Here is a 25,120-nt window from a genome sequence, read left to right as displayed (position 1 = left end):
TGGGGGTCTACGGAGTATACGGAACAGAGTGCGGAGTGTCAAGTTGATAGATTGACAATCAAAGAGTTGCACATGCATGGCATTGTTGTCTTGACAAAGTTGGTTGTGACATGTCTTGTATTACAGTAACTCTATCTTATGCTACCTTGACCCATGGACCAAGCCTGAAGAATTTTTCTCAAGTTGACACCATCTATGAGAACTAGATGATCATCTGGACAACAACGCGACTACACAAGGATCGTTCTCAATAGGTTGGAAACGATTAAAGGTCGACGGTGAATCCGGCAAGACGCCCAAAAGCACGCCATCGACAGTCTGTAGATACTTGGCTACCAACAGCAAGATTACATATGTCAGCCACTCACTCTGATTTCACGTTGCATCAATGGAGACGAGACTTGCCTGCAGCCTGCCATCGTCTGCCATAGTTCCAGGTGGCCTCCCGCAGCGTTTCCAGCGCCCTGGTCCACTCGTCCTTGTCCATGTCGTTGCGGAAGGATATCAGCTCCAACGTAGCCCGGTAGATGACATGGCAGTACGTCGGGGGGAACGAGACAATGTTGATCTTTCGGTAATGGTTGTTGATTGTGTGTGCAATGTCAACAACCATGCGGACAATTGTCTTGATAGCCATTGACGAGGTGACGAAACACTGTGGCGGAATGCTTCCGAGCTCGCTTCTGCATTCTACCGTTGGGAATGGATGGCAAGTGTGCAACAATAGGAGAGAGCTGCGATAAATTTAGTTTCGCCAGACGCGAGTGACAGAGTTACAGCCCCGAGGCACACACTTACACGAGCACGGTAGCAGACGGTTCGCAATACCCACAGGTGGCACCGCCAGACAAATCGACGAGGGCTCGCATCAGGCTCTGAAGTTGTGCATCTATCTGCATCTGATCTTCTCCCAGACGGTCCGGTGCCTCATCACCCTTCGTCAGCCGCCGGCGGAAGGCCACTGTATTGTCGAACAACCGCCACGCCTCTGCTTGGTAGCCAAAGATGCCCGGCGCTTTATCACGAGTGACGACACCGTCACCCAGCCGAGAAAACGAGGGATCAAGGTCAAACGCCTCAAAGGGAAGGTGTTCCGGCATGGAATCGTGACTGTTTGTTAAAGCCTTGGTCAAGGTAGTATCATGCAGCAAGGTTGACCTGCGGCCCGTCAGTATCAGCCGCCCACACTTGCATGATGAGAATGTCCCAACCTGTCACGTATGACCAGTGCCCACCAAAGATTGCATCTCTCCGCTCTTCGTATCCACTCATCGCTGTACTGAAGCTCATCTGATGGCGGCTTCTCGTCCTGCAAGCCCATCAACTGGCCCATCCGCACGCATACGCCAATGGTCTTGTAGCATTCTTTGTACATACCAAACCCGTACTCGTAGCAGGAGAGTATAACCCCAGACTGGACCATCTCGAGAGATGCATCTACGGTTGCGTTCAAGCTCCAGAATGTCGAGCGGACTGCCCTGTACAGCGGCTCTTGCGTTGTGCCACTCGCGGGGCAGTGGATAGACAGGACAATGCTCAGCAAGAGGAGAGCAAAGTCTGGGCGCTGTGTTTTGCTGAACTCGGTCAATCTCCTGTAAAAGAGCTTTTGCGACATGATGGGCAACCATCTGTGGATATTGTCAAAGTATATCTGCGACACCCCGTAAATCTCTCCTGGGTGCGACTGAAGCAGCTGATGGACCTCTTCGCCCACATTCAACTTTGAGGCAAGCGCCTCGAGTCGAGAAAGAAGATCCGCTTCATGGCCAGTCACGCCTCGCTCAACTGCCGTGCCCGGAGCGGATAGATCCACAACTAGACGAGTCGTGGGATTGGACACCTTGGAAGTGCCAGGAATGAGCATTTCCTCAAACAGCTTGAGCCTCTTCCGCAGCTGGCGGAACTCCTCCATCACCGGCACGCTCTCGGCACCTTCGTATATGCATTGGAGATGCAGTCTAGACTTGTGAGCCTGGGCAGTATCAACCAACCCAACAACCCAGAATGAGGTACAGGCTGAAAGCTCCCCAATCACGTACCTCTTACATTGCAGGCAGCCAGGCAACGACTTGTCGCATTTCTTCTTCTTGCGGCGGCAAGACAGGCAAACGTTGTCCGCCCGGGGAAGTGTGCGGGCCTCATTACTCTCAGGCGACTGCTGATTTGTAGCCATAACTATCTGTAACCGATGATTCGCAGAATCCCTAGAACGCTGAACACTAAAGTACGGGAGCTGGAGTTTCTCAAAGTAAAGATGTACAAGGTATGGTTCAAAGTATGATGGTTTGGCTAAAGGATGGCTGCCGTGATGCTCGGACTTGGCCCCGGAGCCCCAGTCGCGGACTTTGGCGGACTTGTCGAAGCCGGTGGGCGGCCGGGGTCGGCCGCCCCTCTGACGGCCCCCATTGACTGGGCATCGGCGAGCAGAATCTCCATAATCCGGGCTAGAAGAAGCCAGGATGCATCTGATCCGAACCAGCGCAGCGGAGGGCATCTGCTACTCATCTGCTTGACGAGTTGCGGGCTGACAAATCCGGGGATATGTTGATACTCCGTCTCATGTCCAAGCACGTGGAGGCGTCGAGCTGCTTTGTGCACTTTGTAAGCATGGCGATTCATGGTCAGTCGTTGCAGTTCTAGACGTCTATGAGCTATAGGATGTGCTCTCTTCCACTTTCGTGGTTCGATCAATATCGCACTCGACGAGAGGAGGAGCACATTTGCAATCAAGGCTTGTCCAGAAAGCTGTTAACTTACATCAGAGAAGAGCTTCAAGCTCCACAAATGGAAACCTTTACCTGTGCGAGCAGAATCCACATCGAATGGTCTGTTACCCGTCTACTCCATCTTCAACGGAGAACCTTGACCCATCAGTTTCCATAGCTGAACCAATCGATCGACTCGGATCTGTTTCAACATGCTCCTCCAGCATCTTCATGAGCCAATTTGCCTCGAGCCGAAAGCATCAAATGCAATCAAACGGTCTAGTGGCGCAATGGTAGCGCGTTGCTTTCCGGTGGCAGAGGTTCCAGGTTCGAGCCCTGGCTGGATCGAGTGTCTTTCATTTTTTTCGTTTTTGCATTGCATCTCGAGAATATCGTTTTGTTTCGTTTTGCTGGTGGTGTTGCAGTTTCGTGGGATAAAAAATGAGTCGAGAGACTTCTAGCACTAACTCGTCGTGGGCAGCAAAGCGAGGGCAACTGCGCGGGTAAGACGGTGCGCTCCTTCCATGGCAGCTGAACAGTCCCGTTTGTTTTGTGGCTTGTGCCTGTGTGGCTGTTAATATCCCCTGGCCTATGGCGTCTCAGCGAGTGCGAATACGCTGGCCCTTGTCAGTGGAGATTCTGCAACTAGCAGATGTGTCAAATCTGATTCCAGACTGGCCAATCAACGAGAGTAGGCGAGCGTTCCATTCGACGAGAGGAATAGGAATGTGAAGCGCGGAGGGCCTCTGTAGAACTCTCAAAATAGCAGCAGCAGCAGGGAAGTACTCAAAGTCCTGTTACACGTACAACGACGCACAGCCATTCAGCCTTCGACAGGTCAAGCTCACCTCTCAGTGTCTGCGTCTGAGAACCCTCGCTTCTGTTTGAGGTTCTCATCAACATCCCCTCTCTTGCAGAGGCCACGGCTTAACATCAGCCACTCCGCGCCGTCATCGGCACGTAGGCAGGCCACGCCAATTCTGAGCTGCATAGCGCAGCCACTCGTCACCCAATCAAGGCCCGGCGTGTAAATTGAAGCATCATACCATCTTCTCTCCTGCCTTGGAGAAACCGGGCTGGTCACAGCAACAGAAAGGTGACTCGGCTCGCGGCTTGTCTGCTTTCATCATCAGTGCGCATTTTCAACCTGTACTGTTTGATCATCTGCCAGTTTTTGCAGCTGCCTTAGCAGCTTCCGGTGGAGCTGAAGAGTTCGACAAGACTTAACTCGATACCTGGGGGGTACTTGAGTGTGGCATCGTGAAACACGAGAGCTGGCGCTTAAGCGGTCGTCATCCGTTGGTTCTTGCTGGGTTTCCCGCTAATGCTGCCCTGTTTGTGACGTAGCGACAAGCCACATCGCATGACATCATCCGCGCTTCCTGCTGAGGATTGTGTTTGACTTACTTGGAGGTAAGGTAGCGGTTGCTGTGCGTGAATCACCAGTTCAGGTTGTTAAATAGAAGCCAAACCCTCTCGTGTCTTGAAAGTTTCTTGTCTTTGTTTCTCTTCATTCTCGACCCTTCGCACTCTTCTCCCGCCGCTACATCTGACCTCTCGCGTATCCTCATCCCTCGCCAATCACCAACAGCAGTCAACCGCTCGCAAAGCATCTTGCACGCATTCACGCCCAAACGCCCAATTAGCCCGAAACCGACCCCTTCCGCCAAGGGCTCACCACTGACTGGACCGTCACCACACGCCATCTTAGCCGACACACCCTCACGGCGACTAGTTGCCTGGTCCGCAGCCATAAGCATCCAATTCGACGCCACCCGCTTATCGAGAGCTGCCGGTAGCTCTTGAGCTACGAGTATTAATACAACCCTCCTCTCCTCCCACGGTTTGCGGCCGGTTTTCACGAATAATTCAGCTCTTGGCGACGTTGATTTTGCAATCCACGAAACAAGAAGCGCAACCTCCAAATCTAAAGCGAAAAGAAAGGCTGCTCGCCGACAACTCTGCCCAACATGGCTTTTGGAATGATTACCATTATTCACATCGTCCTTGCTGTCCTGGTCATCATTGAGCTTGGCCTCACAGGTTATCGTAAGTAGATTGCGCACCCCGGTTGTCTTACACGGACTAACATGACTCCTCCTCCCAGTTGTCGATGCCACCTCCGGCTATGGCTACTCGTCGCCTGCTTCCTTTGCGTTTATGCTCTTCAACTCAGTCTGGAGCTTCTTAGTTCTCGCCTGGCTAGCCCTGACGCCCCTTTACGCTGCTCGCTTCTACCATGCTCTTGTCGCATTTGTCATTCTCGTCATCACGACGATTTTCTGGTTCTCGGGCTCGATTGCCATGGCCGCCTTCATCGGCGTGCCCGAGTGCCACGGCATCACCTTCTGCCAGTGCTCGCAGGCCGCAGTCGCTTTTGGATTCTTCATTTGGGCGGGCTTCTTGGGATTGTCGATTCTCGAGGGCTTGACCACCTTGAGGGGCCACGCGCGGGCTGACAAGACTACGCCCTCGAATGTGTAAGCCGAGTATTGGAGATGAGACATGATGAGGAGAAAGGGTGGATTGTGGAGGGAACGAAGCGATGTTGCGTTGCGATGACATGCTGAGTGTCTGGATTGGAACGATGATACCCTATTACACCTTGTGCGATTATTTTTTTTGTCAAACGCTTGTTATGAGACGTCACTGCTTGTTGAATATGCCGGAGTCCAATGGCGACAGTATCAAACTAGAAAACATTTGTTAACATATGATGCCAACTTGTGGGTTATCTCTCAGTGACATAAGCTACTACAGTCGCTATTTGCATTTTGATGTCTCCTAAACCATCACGGGCATTTGAAGTCCGTGCAGGTGCCGCTTCGATGCCCGAGTGCCGACCCCACAGTGTCTCTCGATCGAGAAGTGGAGCGACGGGGACAAAGAAACGCGTACAATTACGACGACAAAGCGCTGCGCCCTTGGAACTCTTCTCAATGCGCCACATTGCTCTGTGCAAGTATCTCACACGTTTGGACGGGCCTGTTCTCAGTTGGGCTTGTGTGGGGTGACTTGCGTTGACAGCCAAACACGTGGCAGCGGCGCGGTCTAGGTACTCCGTAGTAAGGTACGAAATAATACTGCCCAAGATGTTTTGAGGACCAACTCTGACGGCGGTGTGCTCTTCCTGGCATAAATCTAGTCATGTTGCTCCAGCAAGTAATCGTAACATTGCTGAGATATTCTAAAAGGAAGTCTCTTGAAAGCCGCGCCAACCTGAAGGGAATGCACTTTGATTTGCTTCATCAAAGACGGACAGCAATCACATACCGCTGCCGCAACAAAGCTTCCACACCCACCACCAACAGTTGACCAAACGCCTTTCCCGCACTTTCAACCCCCCCGCGGTCAGCCTCCGCTTATCGAGTGGCTGGAGTTGGTCGCATGGCTTCATCAGCCACCTGAAAACCCACGTTTCTTTTCCCTTTTCCCCTGGCAGCGGTTCAGCTCTGGCCAGTTGGGCGAAGTCCAGCCACATTTTTTTCGGCTCCACACAGCCAATTACATGGAAGTGCTCAGTTGAGCTTCTTTGTTGTCGCTCTCGATGAGGCTTCGATCGAGATGCATCCATCCGTCCATCGCTTCGAGTTGTTTCTGGCCGTCTGATAGGTTTCTCTTCAGCTTCAAACCACCACTATGGACTAGAAACCCCCCTCTTGAAAAGAGTCGTTTTACATCTTGTTACGGCATGTTCCCTTCTAAATCCCCCCACCAACCAAGATGATATTCTGCTTGCCCAAAGAAAGCTTCCCAACCACCTCATATACTACCTCTACTACTCATAGCTCTTGACAAGGGGGACTGGGGGAACAAAAAGTCCTGTCCCTGTCCCTGTGCACAATATGCACGCACTGATAGGCTCACAGCGAAAAAAAGCAAGGCACTGGATCAATGTACTGGGCAAGGTAGACGTAATAAAAGCGGCGTAGAGGTCGCATCACCGCACTTTTTGAGATTCCGCCTCTTTTCGTTTTCTCTTCCTTTGCTGTCGCATTGCTGCAGCGTTCGTTCCGGGATTGGACTGGTGCAAGGGCTGTTCGTGCTACTCGAGGCCATTTTAATTGCTCAGCTGCAAATCAGATCACTTCAATTCATTGCACGTCGTCGCATCGCCATCCGTCGCTTCTGCGACATACATACATTGCCCAGCATGTTGTTCGCACTCGTCTTCATCTGCACTCGCGTCTGCCAAATCGTCACCCTGGTAAGCGCCTCACCCCATTCAACTCTCTCTCTCTCTCTCCCTACACAGTCCAGCACTGACTCTCTTCGGCCCCAGATCCCCCCCGTGGGCATGCTCAGCTGGTTCGTCGGCAAATTCAACGACGCAAACGTCCTCACCCCCGACGCCATCCTCGTCCTCTTCATCGTCACCGTCCTCGCCCTGGCATGGTGCCTCTTCACCCTCGTCGCCTACAGCCGCTCCTCGCACAACGGCCTCTTCGTCAGCTTCGTCGACCTGTGCTTCCTCGGCGCGCTCATCGCGGGCATCTACTTCCTGCGCGGCATCCAGTGGGCCGACTGCGCCGACCCGTCGTCATCGCGAGAAGTCTGGTACTACAGGATTCACGACGTGGGGATTCCGGGCTTCAGGTGGTCGGTGGACAAGCCGTGCGCCATGTTGAAGGCGTCGTGGGCGTTTGCGATTATCAATACGGTGCTTTTTGCGGTGACGGCGCTGGCGGCGTTTGCGCATGGGGACAGCGAGGTGCATCGTCATTCGAACAAGTATGTTGTGCGCGAGGTGAGGAGGAGCTCGCATAGTCATGGTGGGAGGCATAGCCATCGCCGGAGCCATTCGGGGTCTCGGAGTCGGCATTCTGGGTATGATCGGAGTTATCATGTGTGATGAGGCTGGTTTTGGGGAGAGGTTGACTCTGGTGGTGGAAAAAGGACAGCGACGATCTCACGAGGAGAAAGGGGACTAGACGACAATGTCTGCGTATACGATTGACGTTGCTCGGTTGGGAACAGGGCAGGTCAGGCGCAGTGCTGATGATTTTATGATTGAAAGAGAGGCACGATTGCTTTCAACGATTTGGTTTCTTTCTATATGGCTATATTTTGACGATATACGGATATATGGTGCGCAGCTAAGTTGGTGGTTTTACTACCAAGCTGATCTTGGGGGAGGGTATTTAGGTGGTCTTTATTTACAGTTTATATCTATAGCGGGAGGGCCAGCCGATGGAAAACCCATGATGACATGTCGCTGCCAATGATGAATGCAATTTCCCACACAGTGGCTGTCAAGCGGAATATCCAAACAGCAGCATCAGTGCCTTGCCCTCTCTTCACCCACATGGTACCCTCTCGCTATGCCACTCCGCCCCTCCTCTATCGCCGTGCTGGCCTCGTCGTTAAAGTCACTGCCGAGTCCCTGCCATGTCCTCTGAGATCGGAGATACTCCGCGCCGGGGCTGGCCACGCCATTAATGGTGGCCAGTTCGCCCGCTGTTCTCTTGACCAGCGCATCGGATGACCGAGGCCCGTCTTCGCCGTTGACCTTTTGCGTCTGGGATGCGCTCCTGGTCGTGAGCTGCATGGGTCTGCTGTGGCTGACGAGCTTTCCCGTCCTCAGGTCGAACACCGGCGGCAGAGACTCGTCATCATCTGCATCATCCTCGACGCCGTCTTCTGCTACTGCATCTGTCTCCTCCTTGTCTTTGTTGGCTTCCTCTTCCTTCTTCGGACTGCCGTCTGCCAGCTTCAGCTTCTCGATGCCTCCCCACCATTCGCCGCCCCATACCCTTACTTCCTCGCTCATCAAGGCCACCTCCATCTCAAAGGGCGTAATGACGGGGCGCCAGTAGCCAGCGTCCTCCTCGATCAGCCCGCTTTCCCAGCACCCGACGACAACCCAGCCCTCTATCTCGGCAAAATTCGCCAGCTTGGCCGGATTCAGCTTGCCTACGACGACTGTATAGCTCTTCTTGCCGGCTTCCGCAATCTTCTTCCGCAGCAAGTCGATCGACGAGAGATAATTAGAGACTGAAAGCGTGTTGACAAGAATGCCAACGACGCCCGCCGAGGCGAGCGTCAGAACGCGAGCAAAGCGCCGGCGCAAGAGCCCTGCTGTTCGGAAAGTCGGGTTGTCGAGGGTGGGAGAGGACGGTGACGGTACGGAGAGGACGTGTAGAGAGGCGAAGCGGGACTGGAGAGCGAGGAGCAGAGAGGCGGGAGGGTCGGAGATGTGGAATAGGGAATGCGACTTGAGCAGCTCTTCGTCTATAGGGTCGCCGGCTATCTTCCTGTTTGGTATTACGCCCGCGGGATCTCGGATGACTTCCGTCGTTGCTATGTTGCTGTATCCCTGTTCTCGGAGGGCATTCGATATCGGTTCCACGTGGTTCTGATATGTCAAGTCTGCCATGATGACCACCTTTGTGTCCTTGTCGCCAAACTCTTTCGTGAACTGCGCAACGACGGCATCGTGATCCAGCTCTTGCGATGTGTACACGTAAATGACGGGCAATCGGCTCGTCGGACTCAGACACGTCCTCCCATAGTGCACCACGACGTCCGCATTCGCGTGCTCGGCCGCAATCTCATCGACGCAGCAGGCGCTGTAGCTCGTGTCCGCCAGGATGCATATCCTCCAGCTCTTGGTTCCGTCATCAGTGCTTTCCGCCGCGTTTATGTTTTCCAGCTCCTGCTTGAGCACTTCGACTACTCTTGGGGCGTCGACGAGCATGTGGTCTGGGAACTGGAGCGCGACTCTCTTCCACCCGCCTTGTCGGATCTCGGCCGCCGTGCGCGGGATCTCGTATGTTGTTCGGAGCGCATCGTGCGAGAGGGTCGACTTTGTTTCGGGTTGCGCGGCGGCTTCGAAGAGGTGGTCGTCTGGCGTTGACAGGACGGGGGCTGAGGACAGTTCTGTCATGGTCGTCTATTATTATCTCGGGTGTCGCAAAAGGACTGGATGCTGGCGCTTGAGCGACGATGAACCGAAAAGTTGATGAATGGAGAGGAAGAAATTTCCATATCATCCAAGGCTGTCGAAAAGAGTTGGAGGGGCAGAGACCCTGTGCGACGGCGGGGTGCGGGTGTCAATTTTGGCCTCATCACGCAGAAAAGCGGGTGTGAATTGGATGTGTGTGATCAAGACTTTCTGAGTTGTTAGAAGCTCAATCTCTGTAAAAGATGGCCATGTATTTACTTTGACCATGTTGAGTTCGTTTCAGATCCTTGGAAATAGACACGCGATACAAATAACGAGAGTTCAATTTTATAACCCTTCCGTATACGTATTGGTAGCGAACATCTTTTGTGTTGCTGTAAGCAACCGCTGTGTGTGCTAGGCAACTTTGTCTCGACTAAACTGTGTAGCACCGACTCCATCTCCGGTCAAATGATGCCCGCAGACAAGACGTGTTTGCTGCTCTTCTTAATCATTGCGATTCTACAAGGAGATACATATGAGCAATGTTTGAACCATGAACCCCGATTCTCAGTTTCACCCAAGGGGGAAACTCGTCTCTTCTTTTACGAACTACCGCATGCGGAAAGCCCCGTCACCTGAGCTGAGCTAACAACCAACACATGAGCATCTGCCATCTCGGCACTCGCTCACCGCTAAGCTCTTGGCGGTCCATTGTTTTCGAGCGTTAAAAGCAGCATCTCTCGTCTTGAAAGCTGACAAGCCTCACCCAGAATGGAAATCCGTGTATGTAGACGAGATGCCCCAATTGGATGCCAGGGCGGCTCAGATCGTCTCGCAGCAGAATGGTCTGATTTGGTAACATGTAGCCTCGTGCTGGCTCGAGTTCAACATGGCTCTGTGTTGTGGCGTCGAAATTACGTAGGACTGTTGTACAAGGTCGAGAACGCTGGCAAAGCTGTATGTAAGTAAAACTGTTCTGACAGAGCAATGTCCGAGACATGTCTTAATCGAGAATGCTTGAGTGTCTGCGCGGTCTTATAAATGCTTGAGCCCCTGACGTGGCCCCGTGTTTCCTCAAGAACGGTCTCTACAGCTTGAAAATCTTCTTCTCACAATGGCCAGCGACGACGATAGAGACTACCCTGTCCACTTTCTAGAGAACAAGACGATAGTCGTTGCAGGGGCAGGCCTTGCTGGCTCTGCGTTTGTTGTCGGCCTTCAGAAACTCTGGAGTCCGAAGCACGGCCAGCTAAACATCATCATATACGAGCGTGATTCGCAAGACGTCGCTGCCCGAAGAGAGACGTACAATCTATCTCTGACGGGATATGACGGCGCCGGTGGCCTTGTTGCGTTGAGAAACCTTGGACTGCTTGACGAAGCCCTCGGACATGCTGCCTCGGGAGCTGATGGCGCCGGTGCTTTCAAGATCTGGGACCCGAAGTGGAGGGAGCAGGTCGCTTTCAGGAGGAAGCCCGCGCCCGGGCTCCCATCGTCCAGCATTCGAATCGCTCGAGAAGACATTCGCCAAATCCTACACAATTCGTTCCATCTCAGCGATCAATGTGTCATCCACTGGGAGTCGCAATGTGTTTCTGCAACAAAACCCCCCGATGGTCGCTTCAGAGTCCAGGTCGTCAGCGGAAATGGCGCTGCGAGCGAGCAAGACTGCGACATCCTCATAGCTGCTGATGGGGCGAGCAGCAAACTTCGACAAAGCCTTCGCCCAGATGATTCTCTCTGTGACAACGGCGCAGTGCTTAGGGGAGGAGTGGCAAGCTTTGAGGAGTCTCTGCCGCCGCAGTTGAGTGAGGACTGGGGGTTTGTCATCTCCCGCACCGGCGTATCTGCTTTCGTTTCTCCCATCGACAAGCAGAGGATCCTGTGGACTGTTGGCCAGATGGGGGACCGGGTGCCCAGTCTGGATCGTGGCTCAGTCGAGCAAGCTCAGGCTGTTATTGACGAGAGTCTCGAGCTTGCATCGCACATTGCCGAGCCCTTTCCCAGCATTGTCAAGCGGACGGATCCCGAGACAGTGTTGCTCTTGAACTCGCGAGACAAGGAGCCGTTCCGTCACAGCGAGATAGCGACCTTGCCCGCCATCTTCCCCGGAGACAGCAATCATGCGCTCAGCCCGTTTGCAGGGATTGGGGCCAATTTGGCACTGGCGGATGGATGGGAACTGGCAAAGCAGATGTGCAAGCACAGAAGCCTAGAGGAGGCCGTCAAGGCATATGACGAGGTCAGCGTGCCGAGGGCAGCACAGTGCCTGAAGCGGTCAAGACGAGTTATCGAGACCGCCCACAGCACCGGCTGGCGATATTATCTGTTTTGGTGCATGTTGTTTCTGGGCAAGTTTGTGAGATGGATGTCGAGCAAGATGGCGGGGAGCTGAGCTTGGGACCACGGGGCAAGGCGTAGATGGCTGATATAGTAGAGGCCACTACTCTCAACAGCTCTTGAATCAAACCTCAAGAGCTCATCTCTTGATGGATTATTGCTCAATTGGTCCATTTGCTGACTGCTTAAGAGTCCAAGTTGATCCCGGAGGATGCAAGGATCCAAGGAACCTGTAATCTAGTGGCTTCTCTTGCAGAGAGCAAGCATCGTACTCCAGCGAACGGTACAGTGCGCAAGACAGTATGCCTGTGTATCTGGCGCCACTTTACGCGAGATAAGGCCAATCGGCAGCGGTTATCGAGTCGAGACGCGATCGCGACGCGGTGCATCTGCCACTCTTCTCTTGCAAGGGTCCATGGTTCGCTCTCTCTCGGTTTTCTGTGCTCGATCCCATGTCGTTGTGTTAAGTCCTCAGCTCGCCGCTTGGCTGCTGGGTTGTCAATTTCTTAAGCGGTCTATTCTTTGAAAACAACATCTTTCCACCATTGATACTCGTCCGTTCCTCGTCTGCTCCCAAAGAATTGCCAATCTGCTGCGCATCTCTTGCGCGGCCGTTCTCTCCTCTCCTCCGCTTCCGTCGCTGTTGCATCGCCGTGCTCGGTCTGCGCTGAATCACGATGCCCAGTGACAAGGCAGCGGGCGCTGCTCGCACGCCAGCAAAGGCCGCCCGGCCGGCTGCGGCAGCCCCCTCCTCGACCAAGCAGAAATCCATCATGTCCTTCTTCCAAAAGTCGTCGCCCGTCCCGGCGCCCTCCGCAGCCCGAGAAAAGGTCTCGTCCGATCACCAGCACTCCTCCCCTCTCAAAGAGACAAAGGCCAACTCTCTGCCCAAGGCGAAGCCCTCCACCAAGCTCTCCACCCCGCTGCCCTCCAGCGATGCTCCAGAGCCCCCGAGCTCGCAGGAGAACACGGAGTCGACCGTCAAGCGAACCAAGAGCAGGTCGATCAAGGCCTCGGATAGCGACATGGCCCCGAGCAGCCCAGTTAGAAAGGTTTGCGTCTCCTTGTTTGCAATTCTCCAGTCACCCGTTGCTGACCAACTTGTGCAGGGGAAAAAGGCCATCAACTATGCCGAGTCCTCGGATGAGGATGAACCCTTCGCCTACGGAGCGGCTTCGCAGGCTCGGCGGCGTGGTAGGGCCCGCAACAACGTCGTCGACGACGAAGATGAATACGGCGGGAGCGAGACGGCCGGGCAAGAAGAAGAGGGTTCGTATTGTCACGCCCTTCTCGCCAATGCCAGAGACGCAAAGAGCTGACAACAGATGCAGATGACATGGATGACTTTGTCGTGTCGGACGAGTCTGATGGAGAGACTTCTCGATCCAAGAAGAGGAAGCGTCCGTCGAAACCCTCGTCAGCGCGCAAGCGCACCAATATCTCGCCATCCACCAAGGAGAATACGGAACAGATCACGACGACTCTCGATGATATGGATTTGGATGACCTTCCCGCCACCTCCACGGCGAAGCAGTGGTCCTACGACCCGGATTCTACCGAAAAGCAGCCCGTCGTCACACCGGCGGATCGAGTCGTGACAAAGGACCCCAAGATGAAGGAAAAGGCGTACATGAAGGAGCCGGACGAGCGTTACCCTTGGCTCGCTAACATTCGAGACAAGGAAAAGCGTCCGCCCACGGATCCAGATTATGACCCCCGCACCATCTTCATTCCTCCAGGCGCGTGGGCCAAGTTTTCTCCCTTTGAGAAGCAGTACTGGGAGATTAAGCAAGATCTCTGGGACACAATCGTCTTCTTCAAGAAGGGCAAGTTCTACGAGCTTTACGAAAAGGACGCAACCATTGGTCACCAGGAGTTTGACTTTAAGATGACGGATCGAGTCAACATGCGCATGGTCGGCGTCCCCGAGGGCTCCCTTGACCACTGGGTCAACCAGTTCATTGCGAAGCAGTACAAGGTGGCCCGTGTAGAGCAGATGGAGACCAACCTGGGCAAGGAGATGAGAGAGCGGCAGGACAAGAGCGGCAAGAAGGCTGACAAGGTCATCTCCCGAAAGCTGGGCTGCATCTTGACGGCGGGAACTCTGGTTGATGGCAGCATGCTCCAGGACGACATGGCTGCGTACTGCGTCGCCATCAAGGAATCTGTGGTGGACGACTTGCCAGCCTTTGGTATTGCCTTCGCCGATACTGCGACTGGCAGATTCTTTCTCTCCGGGTTCGTCGACGACGTTGATCGGACCAAGTTTGAAACATTGGTCGCTCAAATCGGCCCTCGGGAGCTTTTGCTTGAAAAGTCCGGCCTGTCCACAAAATCTCTTCGCATCCTCAAGAACAACACGAGCCCTACCACCATATGGACGCACCTAAAACCAGGCACAGAATTCTGGGATGCCGATACCTCCAGACGAGAACTCGCCTGCGGAAAATACTTTGTCAAAGAGGAAGACGGAGAAGAGGTGTGGCCAGAAGCCCTCCAGGAACTCAAAGACAACGATCTCGTCATGTCTGCCGTTGGCGGCCTTGTCTCCTATCTCCGATTCCTCAAGCTGGAGGCCCCCTTGCTATCTCAGGGCAACTTTGAGGTGTACAAACCCATCCAGAAGAATAGCACCCTTGTTCTGGATGGCCAGACTCTGACCAACCTGGAGCTGTTTTCAAACACTGTTAATGGCAACACTGACGGCACCCTGTTTGGTCTACTTAATAAGTGCATCACTCCCTTTGGCAAGCGTCTGTTCCGCCAATGGGTTGCTCACCCGCTATGCGACATTGATCGTATCAACGAGCGTTTAGATGCCGTCGAGTTGTTGAATGCCGATCCGTCCATTCGCGAGCAGTTCGCCTCTCAGCTCGTCAAGATGCCGGATCTTGAGCGACTCATCTCGCGCATCCACGCCGGTGCTTGCAAACCGGAAGACTTTGTCCGCGTCCTTGAGGGTTTCGAGCAAATCGAGTACACAATGACTCTTGTCGGCGCCTTCAAGGGTGGGAATGGCCTGCTCGATAGGCTGATCTCATCCATGCCCAACCTTGAGGAGCCGCTGGCTTACTGGAGCACGGCATTCGATCGGCAGAGGGCCAGGGAAGAGAAGTTGATGATTCCAGAGAGCGGCGTGGACGAAGACTTTGACGCGAGCGTGGCTCGAATCGAAGAGATCAAGAGTCAGCTGGACGATTTGCTGGCAGAAAAGAAGACGGAGCTCAAGTGCAAAACCCTCAAGTTTACCGATATCGGCAAAGAAATCTATCAAATCGAAGCGCCCAAGAGTGTCAAGATTCCTTCCAGCTGGCGTCAAATGTCTGCGACCAAGGACGTCAAGCGGTGGTACTTCACCGAGCTCACCACTCTTGTCCGAGAACTCCAAGAGGCCGAGGAGACTCACTCCCAGCTCATCCGGGAAGTTGCGTCGCGCTTCTGCAAGAAGTTTGACGTTGACTACGAGACGTGGCTGAGAGCCATCAAAATCATTGCCCAGCTGGACTGCCTGGTTAGTCTTGCCAAGGCATCCATGTCCCTTGGAGAGCCAGGCTGCAGGCCGCAGTTTGTCGAAGAGGAGCGCAGCGTCTTGGAGTTTGAAGAGCTGCGACATCCCTGCATGATCAACACGGTGCACGACTTCATTCCCAACGACATCAAGCTCGGTGGTGACCAGGCCAAGATTAACCTTCTTACCGGTGCCAACGCGGCTGGTAAGTCGACGGTTCTCAGAATGGTAAGCTTTTTCATCTCCGTTCCCCAAGAACATCTCCTTCTTTCCGTCCAGAATCTAACCTCGCCAAAGTCGTGCATTGCCGTCATCATGGCTCAGGTTGGCTGCTTCGTTCCGGCCAGGTCGGCTCGCCTCACCCCCGTTGATCGCATCATGTCCCGTCTGGGAGCCAACGACAACATCTTTGCCGCGCAATCCACCTTCTTCGTAGAACTCTCCGAGACGAAGAAGATCCTCTCCGAGGCCACTCCCCGCTCCCTCGTCATCCTCGACGAGCTGGGTCGAGGCACGAGCTCATACGACGGTGTCGCCGTCGCGCAAGCTGTCCTGCATCATGTGGCAACCCACATCGGCTGCATCGGCTTCTTCGCGACGCACTACCACTCTCTCGCCACCGAGTTTGAGAACCATCCCGAGATTCGTGCTCGCCGCATGCAGATCCACGTCGACGACGCAGAGCGCCGCATCACGTTCCTGTACAAGCTGGAAGATGGCGTCGCGGAGGGCAGTTTCGGCATGCACTGCGCCGCCATGTGCGGCATCTCGGACCGCGTCATTAGGAGAGCTGAGATCGCCGCAAAGGAATGGGAGCACACCAGCCGTCTCAAGGACAGCCTCGACAAGGCCAAGACGGGGTGCTACATTCCGCTGGGCATCCTCAGCGACGTCGGTTCGCTGCTTGAGGATAAGGGGGACGTGGGGGCCCAGGGGGTGGACGTTTTGCTCAGGGCCATTGAGAGCCTGTGATGTTTCTCCTTTGCAACTTTTCTTCTCTTTTCTTTCTTTCGGGTCTCCCTTTGCCATGGCATGAAAAGCATTGCGGGGGGAATTTCTTCATTGAACTCACGAAGCGGAATGGGTGTATATGGGCATTTGTTGATAGGGAATTTGTTGATGGCATTTCGAGAGGCATATATGGATCACGCGTTGCGGCTTCGGGCGTAAAAGGGAGATGAATAAACCCAACGATACATATATATTAGACACAATAACTGCACAACAACAAAGCAACGTCCATCTGTTCATGAAACTCACAACGATGCAAGTAACACTCCAAACATTCTTTTCGCCTCTTCCAATGAAATGCAAAACAAACAATAACCTGCTTCAACACGAAACGCTTCCAAGGGCAAGTAACAACTCTACCAAATCAGTGACAAAAACACCAAACACACCAATCCATGACACAAATCCTGCGGCCAGCGCAGTATCTTTATCCCGTCTTTTGGCGTTTCCTCGTCGATCGCCTGACCGGCGGCACCACCTTTTCCGTGTCCTTCTTCTTCTTCATCACCTTCTTCGATGCCGCAGCGTTCGCTTTCAAGACTTTCTGCAGCATGGGCGTCTTTCTCCTCTTTAATGGCCTCTGAGCATTCACCTTGTCTGCCTTCTTCGGAGTGGATTTCTGGGCTTCCTTGGAAGGTGTGGGAGCGGCCTTTCTGCTTGTGAATGCCGAAGAAGGCCTGCTCTTTCTCTTCCTCTTTCCATGAGTGTCCTTATCGGATTCAACCTCATCATCGTCATCAGACTCCGTGACATCGCCCTTCCCATCGCGATACGTCGGATCCGCCACCGGCTTCAGTTGAAACTGCTGACGGGCCTTTCCAGCAACAGGAGCATCGGCCACGTCAGGGGCAACCCAGCCGTTGGGCAAAGGAGCCAAGCCTCTGTACGGCGGCCAGGGGATGGACCACCAGTCTTGGTTGTCGTCGTTGTTAGGGTCGGAGCGCCAGTAGGAGCCGTTGGCGTTGGTGGCGTGGAGGGGGTACAGCGTGCGCGCGTAGGAGGGGTATCGCCGGAGGAACTGCTTGCGGAGGTTGGTCAGGGGCTTGGGCATGATGCTCGCGGGGATCCAGCCGCTGCGGTTGGGGAGGCGCTTGATGGATCCTATGCCGCGACGGATTCCGCAGCAGCGGGTGGAATCGTAGTGAAGCTATGGAGAAGGGCATGTCAGTTCATCTAGACACAAAGGCTGCTTCTGGGAGGTGGCTTACCTCGATTTCCTTGGTTCTTCCCAGTGGCGACCTGTCCCTGTTGTGCTTCTTGGGAGCCTTGCGGAAGCATTTCGAGCAGTAATACTCGTCAGTCGGTTCGAAATCCGGGTCATCGGGCCCGAGCACCCTGTGCCAGTTCGGAGATGGATCACGTCGAGGCGGCCTGGCTCGCTGTCCATCCACGTCGCTCTCGCTATCTTCGTCGTCGTCCTCATCGGCTTCGTACTTGTAGTCGCGGTCGCCCTGCCTTCCTCGCGGTCTGCCTCTCGGTTTGCGGCGTTTCGCGCTTGCCGCATTGCCTTGGAGTTCGGCGTCTGACTCGTCGTCCGAGCCATGTTCAGCTCGTCCGTCTTCTTCTCCGAATTCAGACCCGTCGTCTGGACCAGAGTCTGAATCTACAGAATCATCTTCGAGCTCAAAGAGTTTGACCGCTCCTTGAACATGAGACTCGCCTTTCTTCTTCTCGCCCTTTTCTGCCAATGGATCTGGGCTTGATGGTCGGCTTGAGGGCTGATCAGGGGTGTTGCTGTCGGGGGTGTTATCCGCAGATGTTGTCGTGTGTTCATCCGATGGGCTCTTGGGCATTTGTCTGAGCAGAACGTCTCGGAGAGCCCTCTGGTCATAGCGACGGACATTCGGATTGAGAGTGGTAATCAGGGGCGCTTTGTGACCAGCTCCCGCAGTTTCCATTGCTGCGCTCAATGACTGACTGAACTCGTCCACCAGGTGGCCCACCGCAGCTTGTACTCGTCCTCCCTCCTTCGGACTTCCCGCAGGCTTTGGTCGTCCGGGCCGTTCATGGGCATCATCGACGTCCATGTCTTCCGGGCCACGCTCCTCCTCGTCAGACTCAATGGCGTCGAAGCCGGCTTCCACGACCTGCAATCGAAGGTTTTTCTGCTGCTGGCGGAACGCGGCAACGTCTGGCTTTTGCAGGAGAGACGAGGCGCCCCCCTTCTCTCCATAACACACAGCCATATGAGCTGCGTTGCGATTCCAGTCAGCCTGAGTGGTCGTACTCTCGAACCCTTGGCCACAGTAGAGGCAATACTTACCGGACACAGCGCTGGATCCATTGCACTGGGCATCATGATTCGCCCTTTCGCCAGCATTGGGGTAGCTGGCCTCGCCGCCGCAGCGATCGCAGAACCCGGAACTCTTCGTGGGGTCGCCCACATGCGACCTTGGCTCCTCAACATCCATTGCACCAGAGGCCGGGTCCGTGGGCGGAGGCTTATCATGCCTCTCCACCTTTCTCAGGGGTATGGTGATGGTTCCTTGGCCGTCGAACCGCCGGATCGCGGCCTTGTTCACACCGAGCGCCTCCATGAGCATATCCCTATGCTTCTCTCTCATATGCCGGTGAACCTTTGCCGAGTTCCAATGTCCCAGCATGACATCGTTGCACCACATACACTTTCTGCCGGTATGGGAAGCCTCCAAATGCCTGATCACGGCTTGCTGGTTGTCAATTCGGTAGGCGAATCGGCAACCCTCATACGGGCATCTCATGGTGCGCTTAAGGCACAGGCCACGCAAGTCCCAGGCGATGCGCTGTAGTTCCCCTTGCTCAGTGGGCGTCAGGATAGCCTTTGATATCATCGGCATCCTGGGGCCTGTGCGAAGCATGTGCTCAAGAGGAGGCGCATATGCCGGAAGCTGAATGCCGGAGTTGGCCAGCCGTGGAAGCCGTCCGTAGTTGTCAGAAATGCTGGGCTGCACAGCCCACGCCCTTTGCCGCAGATTGCTACCGCCTGCTGCAGCTCCCAAACGACGAGGGATCGTGGTCGGGTTGGCATGAGTCTTGTTCGCGGGCTTTCCCTCTCCATTGGAAGCGGCCGAAGTGAAGACTGGCTCTCGAACCGCGTTTTCAAACAGGTTGCTGACATTCTCCTGGGTTGCATCATCGATGACCTTCTGGACATGCTCCCCTCTGTTCTGTCTCTTCGTCACCCCCTTTTCGGGGTTCTTGGTCGCAGACTTGACGCCCGCGATGGATCCATATCGTGGACCCCAGACACAAGGCTTGTCGACCTGAGCCCGCCAATCGAATGCCTCCGAGTCGTGAATCTTGATGCTGGCCGCAGAAGTCGTAATCCTGGCGCGAATGCTGAACCACTGTTCGTCTGTGGCTTCGGGTCCGATGAAGAAACACGGCGCGTCAACCTGGGCACTCGCAGGCTCATAGTCGAACCGGGGTTGAATGCTGATGAAGGCATCACCAGCGTGCAGCTGTTCGTGGCGTTTGGGATTAAGCCCAGCGCGAGACATCAGATCAGTCACCGAACGCCGTAGCTCATCCAGTGTTGAAGACAAAGGAGGCAGTCGCACACGATGCTCGGTTCCGTCGTCTCCCGATGTAGCAAGGAAGCTCTGGCCCAGCTCCCACTCTGGATACACAAGAACAAAAGGATTGCCTGCAGCGACAATCTTGGACAAAGCTGAAGCAAAGCTGGTCTCGGAGTTTTGGGGCATATCGTCAGACATTCGGATGGAATAATATTCCTGGTTTCTGTTGATTTTGGGGCCCACCGTTGCGCGACCATCGAGCAAGCGCACGTACTTGAGGTGCTTGACGCTGTCGCCGAAGGCTGAAGAGATCATTTGTCGGATGAAAGACAACAAGTTGGTGACAGTATCTTTGCCGCTCTTGTCGATTTGTACGCTGCCAGTAAATCCGAAGCCAGGCAGCACAAAGGCAATCTCCTTATCGCCAAGCTTGTTGCATTTCAGGCTCGAGAGCGTTCCATCGCCGGATGGAACCAGCGACAGGATGTCGGAAGAGCTGAAAGCAGAAAACCCATAAAGTGGAGGAGCAGTGGCGAAATCAGAATCGCATTGACCGAGCCGAAAGAATGCATGGTGGAACGGGCCCTTGGGTTGGCCCAGCAGGACCTCGAAGGCGGTCTTCAAGTATTTGTTGCACTGGTCAGCACCCCATCCACGCACTGCTTCCTGAGATGGCCGAGAGCCGTGAGGACCCGGGAAACTCAAATAGCAACACGAAGCGGGAGCCCCAGTCATTTGTGAATTTTCTCCGTCAGGGGTGTAGAGAACACAAGAGACAGTGGTGTTGAGTTGTTCCTCGCTGGGCTGCCAATGGTCGGGAACTGACTCCTTTTCAAGCTTGATGAAGAACGTGTGCCGACTGCTTGGAGGGAACCTTCTTCCCTTGGGGACTTTTTCGGCGATGAAGTGCAATGTTGTACTATCGCGCTTGAGGGGGAGGGTGTCGTGGATTGTGCCGATGGTGTTAGCATTGTCGTCAAAATGCACGAGGGAGAAGTCTTCGCAGTCTTGAGGCCCCAGAGATAGCAACCTTCTGATGGCATCCTCGTACGTCTGCCGGTCTCCTGAGACGAAGGGCACCCGTCCCTGAAACCCATAGAGGTTGATCCAGTTTCCGCTTTGAGGGGCTGCCTGCTTCTCTGAGGAGATGTCTTCATCACTGCCCGTCTCTTGCATGTTGACGTCTTCAGACTCTGCGTTGGAACCAATTTCAATGCGGCCGGGCTGATGTTCCATTGTAAAATCTGCATCGCTGCCGCCTTCATCGTCATCTCTGTCGCTGGAGCTGGAGCTGAGGCCGCTGAAATTGTCCTCAGCCCAGTCGCTGTCGTCGTCTCTTCCACCTCCTCGAAGGTGTACAAATGGCTGTTCATCTCTGAGTTGCTCTTCCCTCAGAATGAACGGTGGTCTCTTCAGAAAGTGTCGGAACGGTCTCGGGGGATATGAGTCCTTTTCGACTAGAAGCAATCAGTAGGCGAGTCACTCAGAATCGAGTCAATAAAAAAACTTACCTAGAAATGTCTCATCCCCCCAATTGCGCTCTTGATGCGCGGTAAGAAAATGCAATGGCGGATCAACAGCGCCTCGTGACGGCTTCAGCTTTGGCACTTCCATACCACGAGTCGTCCCAGTCAATGAGAGATCTTCTGGCTCAGTAGGAAGTCCAAAGTACAGCATCGTCAACTTAGTAGGGATGTCTGGCGTAAGGCCTTTGAATCGGCCTCGCAAGAGTCGGTGGAATCGGTAGGTGTAGTCCTGTTGTATGGCTCTCAGGATGGCCGACTGAGATAGGGTGAACAGGCGAATCTCGTGGGGCGTAAAGAAGGCAGAAAGAACTTGACCGATGGTTTTGTCGCTGTCTGCCAGGAGATCACGAAACACCTGATGTACATCAACCCATTTCTTGTCATTGGGAGAAACGGCGACGTCAACTCGCCTCTGGGCTTCTTCTTCAGTGACTGCTGAGACGCATTTGGAGCCACCGAGAAGAGCTTCTCGGACGCCTGCTTTTGGCTCCATGCTAGTAGGGTGTCCAGGATGTCAATGTCAGTCTGCTCTCTTTGATGAAGCAAGTGCTCTAGGGGACAATCAAAATAGAGAAAAGGTGACTGCGATTCACTTTGGCAATGTCGCAGCAATAGTATAAGAACATGGGGTAATTCTGATAGGGGTTCGAAAGAGAATGGTGCAAGCATAAGGGAAGCAAAAAGATCAGAACTCGTCAAAGGTGGACTCGCGGAACCAGAGGCATTGACCTGGAATTGAAACTATATATGGGTTTTGGTATGCCAGGAGTAGCAAGCACCGTAAGGTTATTTTTGGGTTATGGATAAACGTCTTTGTTGCAATACCATTGTATTTTGAAGCTTGTCTCAAGACTCCTTTGTCGTTCGAGTCTTCAGGAATAGGAGACGCACATGCGACAGCCACATAATCCTGTGAGGGTCAGTCAATAGGATGAAAGCAACATCGACTCCAGTTCTAGTTCACGTATACGCCTTGACCAAGACTCACATACGGCAAAATTGCAGTTCCTTTGAGCATCTCGTCAACGCCATGGTAGATAGTAGCGGTTCAAGCAGCAGTCAGTTACATTTCGCTGATGCTCGAGAGATGATCTATACTCTACCGATATCCGGGCGTCACGACTCCTGGGGAAAACCAATCGCGTCATTGCGTCCGTCTTCAATTAGTCTTTGCTGTCTCGCTGATCGACTGCCTTCGTCTCAGGTTTCCTTGGTTCGACCCTTTGTTGGTCCGATAATGGCTCAGCATGAATAGCAACTCCTGGTTGGTGAAAGGCGGTTCCTTGCAGGCGCACTGATGTCGTGAAATATCTGGAACACCTTCTTTGATGCTGCTTTCGGAAATTCTCGTGAGCCACAGCCGAAAGAACCTTTTGACTGGGCTTTACCTTCTCTTGCAATGCTTGCTCCGCCCAGACGTGAAGACAATGCCTCTACCTTTGGGTCAGCACTCTTGTTGTCGGTCTTCAAAGGAGCCACTTACTTTCTTCACAAGTCGAAAGATGGTCGAAACAGGCGCGTCTCCTGTGATGTAATAGCAACCAAATACATTTGAACAATGGACACTGCCGCTCCAATGAGCATCTTCCAGAAACGAAAGGAAAATGAAGTGAAGTGGACATTCGAGAAGGTCCGTCTACAGCCAGATACCTACTCTTCGAACGCAAGAACTGCCGTCACCAGGTACCCAGACGTAGGCTGCAAGTCACCCTTCAGTAGGCCCACGATCATGTTGTCTCTGAGGATTGCGCAGAATTTTGGAGAAGAAAGAAATGGATAATCTGCTTCTGAGGCTGGGACATTTTCCTCATAGTAGGTACATAGGTACCCAACGAAACAATAATAGAAGGAGCAAGCTCTCAACCACTTGCCTCGGGATGAGGACGAGGTCAGTCACATGATACAACACGTGCGCCCGTCCGATACCCGAATGCAGTAAAACCAACAAAAACTCCAAAGCTATCAGCCGATCAGTGCTGAAAATAGCCCGCCATCGCCGACGCCGCAAGAGACAATAATCACCAGCAAAAACGGCGGGAGATGGATTGAGGCCTGCATGAGACGCCATGCGCTCTGATAGTCGGCGATTATGCGGTCACCATTGATCTTGGCTCTTGCGCCGGAGCTCCAGCTGCTGTCCAGGCGCAGCATCCGAGCATCAGCGTCGGCATCAGCTCTATTGCCGGCTGCAGCATCGCGAATATGGCTTTCCACCAGCCCAGGCTTGAAAGCGCCTCGAAGCGCCAATGCGCCGCTGGGCGCCGTCTTCTTCCTCCAGAACCGACTGCTGGCCAGATCCAGCTGCCTTGACTCTGTCATTTCAAGGCGCAATTCGCGGGCAACCTCCACCTCAACCTCAACCTCGACAACCCCGCCACCAAACGCTGCGTCGCAAACTCCTCAGTCACTCGAAGATCTCGCTCCTCACCGCCGACGACAAGCACGCAAGCAAGCCCTTGCTCAATCCTCGTCCTCCGAAGCTCCTCTGCCTCCCGATGCCTCCTCTCTCCTCACCTCAGCCGCGGCGTCGCAGCCTAAAGACTCCCTCCGCCGAACGATTTCCACCTTTCTGTCCCTCTCAAAACCCCGCCTGACGGTCCTCGTCGTCTTGTCGGCCATGGCACCATACGCGCTGTATCCGGTTCCCGAGATGCTGACGCCGACGATGACCGAGACGCCTAGCCTGAGCCCATTGACGCTCTTCTTCCTGACAACGGGAACTGCGCTGTGCTCTGCAAGCGCAAACACGCTCAACATGCTCTACGAGCCTTCCACCGATGCCAAGATGTCGAGAACAAGAAACCGACCGCTGGTCAGGGGCCTGGTTTCGAACCGAGCGGCGGCATTGTTTGCCATGCTCTGTGGAGTCGGTGGTGCTGCTGCCCTATATTTCGGCGTCAACCCCACCGTTTCATTCTTGGGTCTTGCAAACATTGTTCTTTACGCCGGCATCTATACGCCTTTGAAAGCTGTAACTGCGTTCAACACTTGGGTCGGCGCAGTCGTGGGAGGAATCCCGCCATTGATGGGTTGGGCTGCCGCAGCAGGTGAAGCCGCAACAAAGGACGGATCCTGGCGAGAGCTGCTTTTGGCCAGTGACGGCTCGTCCATTGGTGGCTGGCTGCTCGCCGGTCTCCTCTTTGCGTGGCAATTTCCCCATTTCATGGCTTTGAGCTGGCCCATCCGCGAGGAATACAAAGCGGCCGGCCTGCGCATGCTTGCGTGGACGAATCCGGCTCGAAACGCGCGTGTCGCTTTGAGATACAGCCTCGTCTTTTTCCCCCTGTGCTTTGGCCTTTGTGCCGCCGGCGTGACGGACTGGTACTTTGCCGTGACCAGTCTGCCCATCAACCTCTGGCTGGCCCGTGAGGCTGTCCGCTTCTGGAAGTATGAAGGGCACAAAGGGAGCGCACGGGGCCTCTTCTGGGCCAGCGTTTGGCATCTGCCTGGCGTCATGATTCTCGCACTGCTGCACAAGAAGGGCATGTGGAGCCGAGCCTGGAGGAGCGTCTTTGGAGAGGACGAGGAGGGAGAGTGGGAGGAGGAGGAAATGGATGAGATGGCGAGCATGTCTGCCCCGACAGCCGGCCAAGAAAAATGACGACACAATCAAGACGGTGACGATGTACCGCTCCAATGTAGGAATA

General features: G+C 54.2%; 10 protein-coding genes across 10 annotated transcripts; 5 read left to right on the top strand and 5 right to left on the bottom strand.

Annotated features, from left to right (window-relative positions):
* Positions 1 to 385: 385 nt before the first annotated feature.
* On the bottom strand, positions 386 to 1,912 carry CCMA1212_005213 (uncharacterized protein; the record flags this gene model as incomplete). The annotated part of the gene is made up of 3 exons (XM_073702481.1): positions 386 to 734; positions 799 to 1,158; positions 1,236 to 1,912. The coding sequence occupies 3 exons, from the start codon at positions 1,910 to 1,912 to the stop codon at positions 386 to 388; spliced, it is 1,386 nt and encodes a 461-aa protein (XP_073559027.1).
* Positions 1,913 to 4,675: 2,763 nt separating this feature from the next.
* CCMA1212_005211 (uncharacterized protein) lies at positions 4,676 to 5,189 on the top strand (the record flags this gene model as incomplete). Its single annotated transcript, XM_073702480.1, has 2 exons — positions 4,676 to 4,754; positions 4,813 to 5,189. The coding sequence occupies 2 exons, from the start codon at positions 4,676 to 4,678 to the stop codon at positions 5,187 to 5,189; spliced, it is 456 nt and encodes a 151-aa protein (XP_073559085.1).
* CCMA1212_005210 (uncharacterized protein) lies at positions 4,940 to 5,212 on the bottom strand (the record flags this gene model as incomplete). The annotated part of the gene is made up of 1 exon (XM_073702479.1): positions 4,940 to 5,212. The coding sequence occupies one exon, from the start codon at positions 5,210 to 5,212 to the stop codon at positions 4,940 to 4,942; it is 273 nt and encodes a 90-aa protein (XP_073559028.1).
* Positions 5,213 to 6,858: 1,646 nt separating this feature from the next.
* Positions 6,859 to 7,557, top strand: CCMA1212_005208 (uncharacterized protein; the record flags this gene model as incomplete). The annotated part of the gene is made up of 2 exons (XM_073702477.1): positions 6,859 to 6,912; positions 6,961 to 7,557. The coding sequence occupies 2 exons, from the start codon at positions 6,859 to 6,861 to the stop codon at positions 7,555 to 7,557; spliced, it is 651 nt and encodes a 216-aa protein (XP_073558694.1).
* Positions 6,931 to 7,527, bottom strand: CCMA1212_005209 (uncharacterized protein; the record flags this gene model as incomplete). Its single annotated transcript, XM_073702478.1, has 2 exons — positions 6,931 to 7,206; positions 7,279 to 7,527. The coding sequence occupies 2 exons, from the start codon at positions 7,525 to 7,527 to the stop codon at positions 6,931 to 6,933; spliced, it is 525 nt and encodes a 174-aa protein (XP_073558693.1).
* Positions 7,558 to 7,983: 426 nt separating the features above from the next.
* On the bottom strand, positions 7,984 to 9,591 carry CCMA1212_005207 (Diphthamide biosynthesis protein 2; the record flags this gene model as incomplete). The annotated part of the gene is made up of 1 exon (XM_073702476.1): positions 7,984 to 9,591. One exon carries the CDS (start codon positions 9,589 to 9,591, stop codon positions 7,984 to 7,986), a length of 1,608 nt encoding a protein of 535 aa, XP_073558701.1.
* A 1,114-nt stretch (positions 9,592 to 10,705) lies between these two features.
* CCMA1212_005206 (uncharacterized protein) lies at positions 10,706 to 11,986 on the top strand (the record flags this gene model as incomplete). Its single annotated transcript, XM_073702475.1, has 1 exon — positions 10,706 to 11,986. One exon carries the CDS (start codon positions 10,706 to 10,708, stop codon positions 11,984 to 11,986), a length of 1,281 nt encoding a protein of 426 aa, XP_073558702.1.
* Positions 11,987 to 12,608: 622 nt separating this feature from the next.
* CCMA1212_005205 (DNA mismatch repair protein msh6) lies at positions 12,609 to 16,411 on the top strand (the record flags this gene model as incomplete). The annotated part of the gene is made up of 2 exons (XM_073702474.1): positions 12,609 to 13,200; positions 13,263 to 16,411. The coding sequence occupies 2 exons, from the start codon at positions 12,609 to 12,611 to the stop codon at positions 16,409 to 16,411; spliced, it is 3,741 nt and encodes a 1,246-aa protein (XP_073558699.1).
* Positions 16,412 to 16,877: 466 nt separating this feature from the next.
* On the bottom strand, positions 16,878 to 21,966 carry CCMA1212_005204 (uncharacterized protein; the record flags this gene model as incomplete). Its single annotated transcript, XM_073702473.1, has 4 exons — positions 16,878 to 17,597; positions 17,659 to 18,641; positions 18,714 to 21,404; positions 21,459 to 21,966. The coding sequence occupies 4 exons, from the start codon at positions 21,964 to 21,966 to the stop codon at positions 16,878 to 16,880; spliced, it is 4,902 nt and encodes a 1,633-aa protein (XP_073558700.1).
* Positions 21,967 to 23,562: 1,596 nt separating this feature from the next.
* On the top strand, positions 23,563 to 25,074 carry CCMA1212_005203 (Protoheme IX farnesyltransferase; the record flags this gene model as incomplete). Its single annotated transcript, XM_073702472.1, has 1 exon — positions 23,563 to 25,074. One exon carries the CDS (start codon positions 23,563 to 23,565, stop codon positions 25,072 to 25,074), a length of 1,512 nt encoding a protein of 503 aa, XP_073558697.1.
* Positions 25,075 to 25,120: the final 46 nt, after the last annotated feature.

This window comes from Trichoderma ghanense, assembly GCF_004382785.1.
Source record: "Trichoderma ghanense strain CCMA-1212 chromosome Unknown scaffold_5, whole genome shotgun sequence".
Lineage (NCBI taxonomy): Eukaryota > Fungi > Ascomycota > Sordariomycetes > Hypocreales > Hypocreaceae > Trichoderma > Trichoderma ghanense.
The sequence above is the reverse complement of the archived record's forward strand: the minus strand, read 5'-3'. Positions and strand labels throughout refer to the sequence as shown.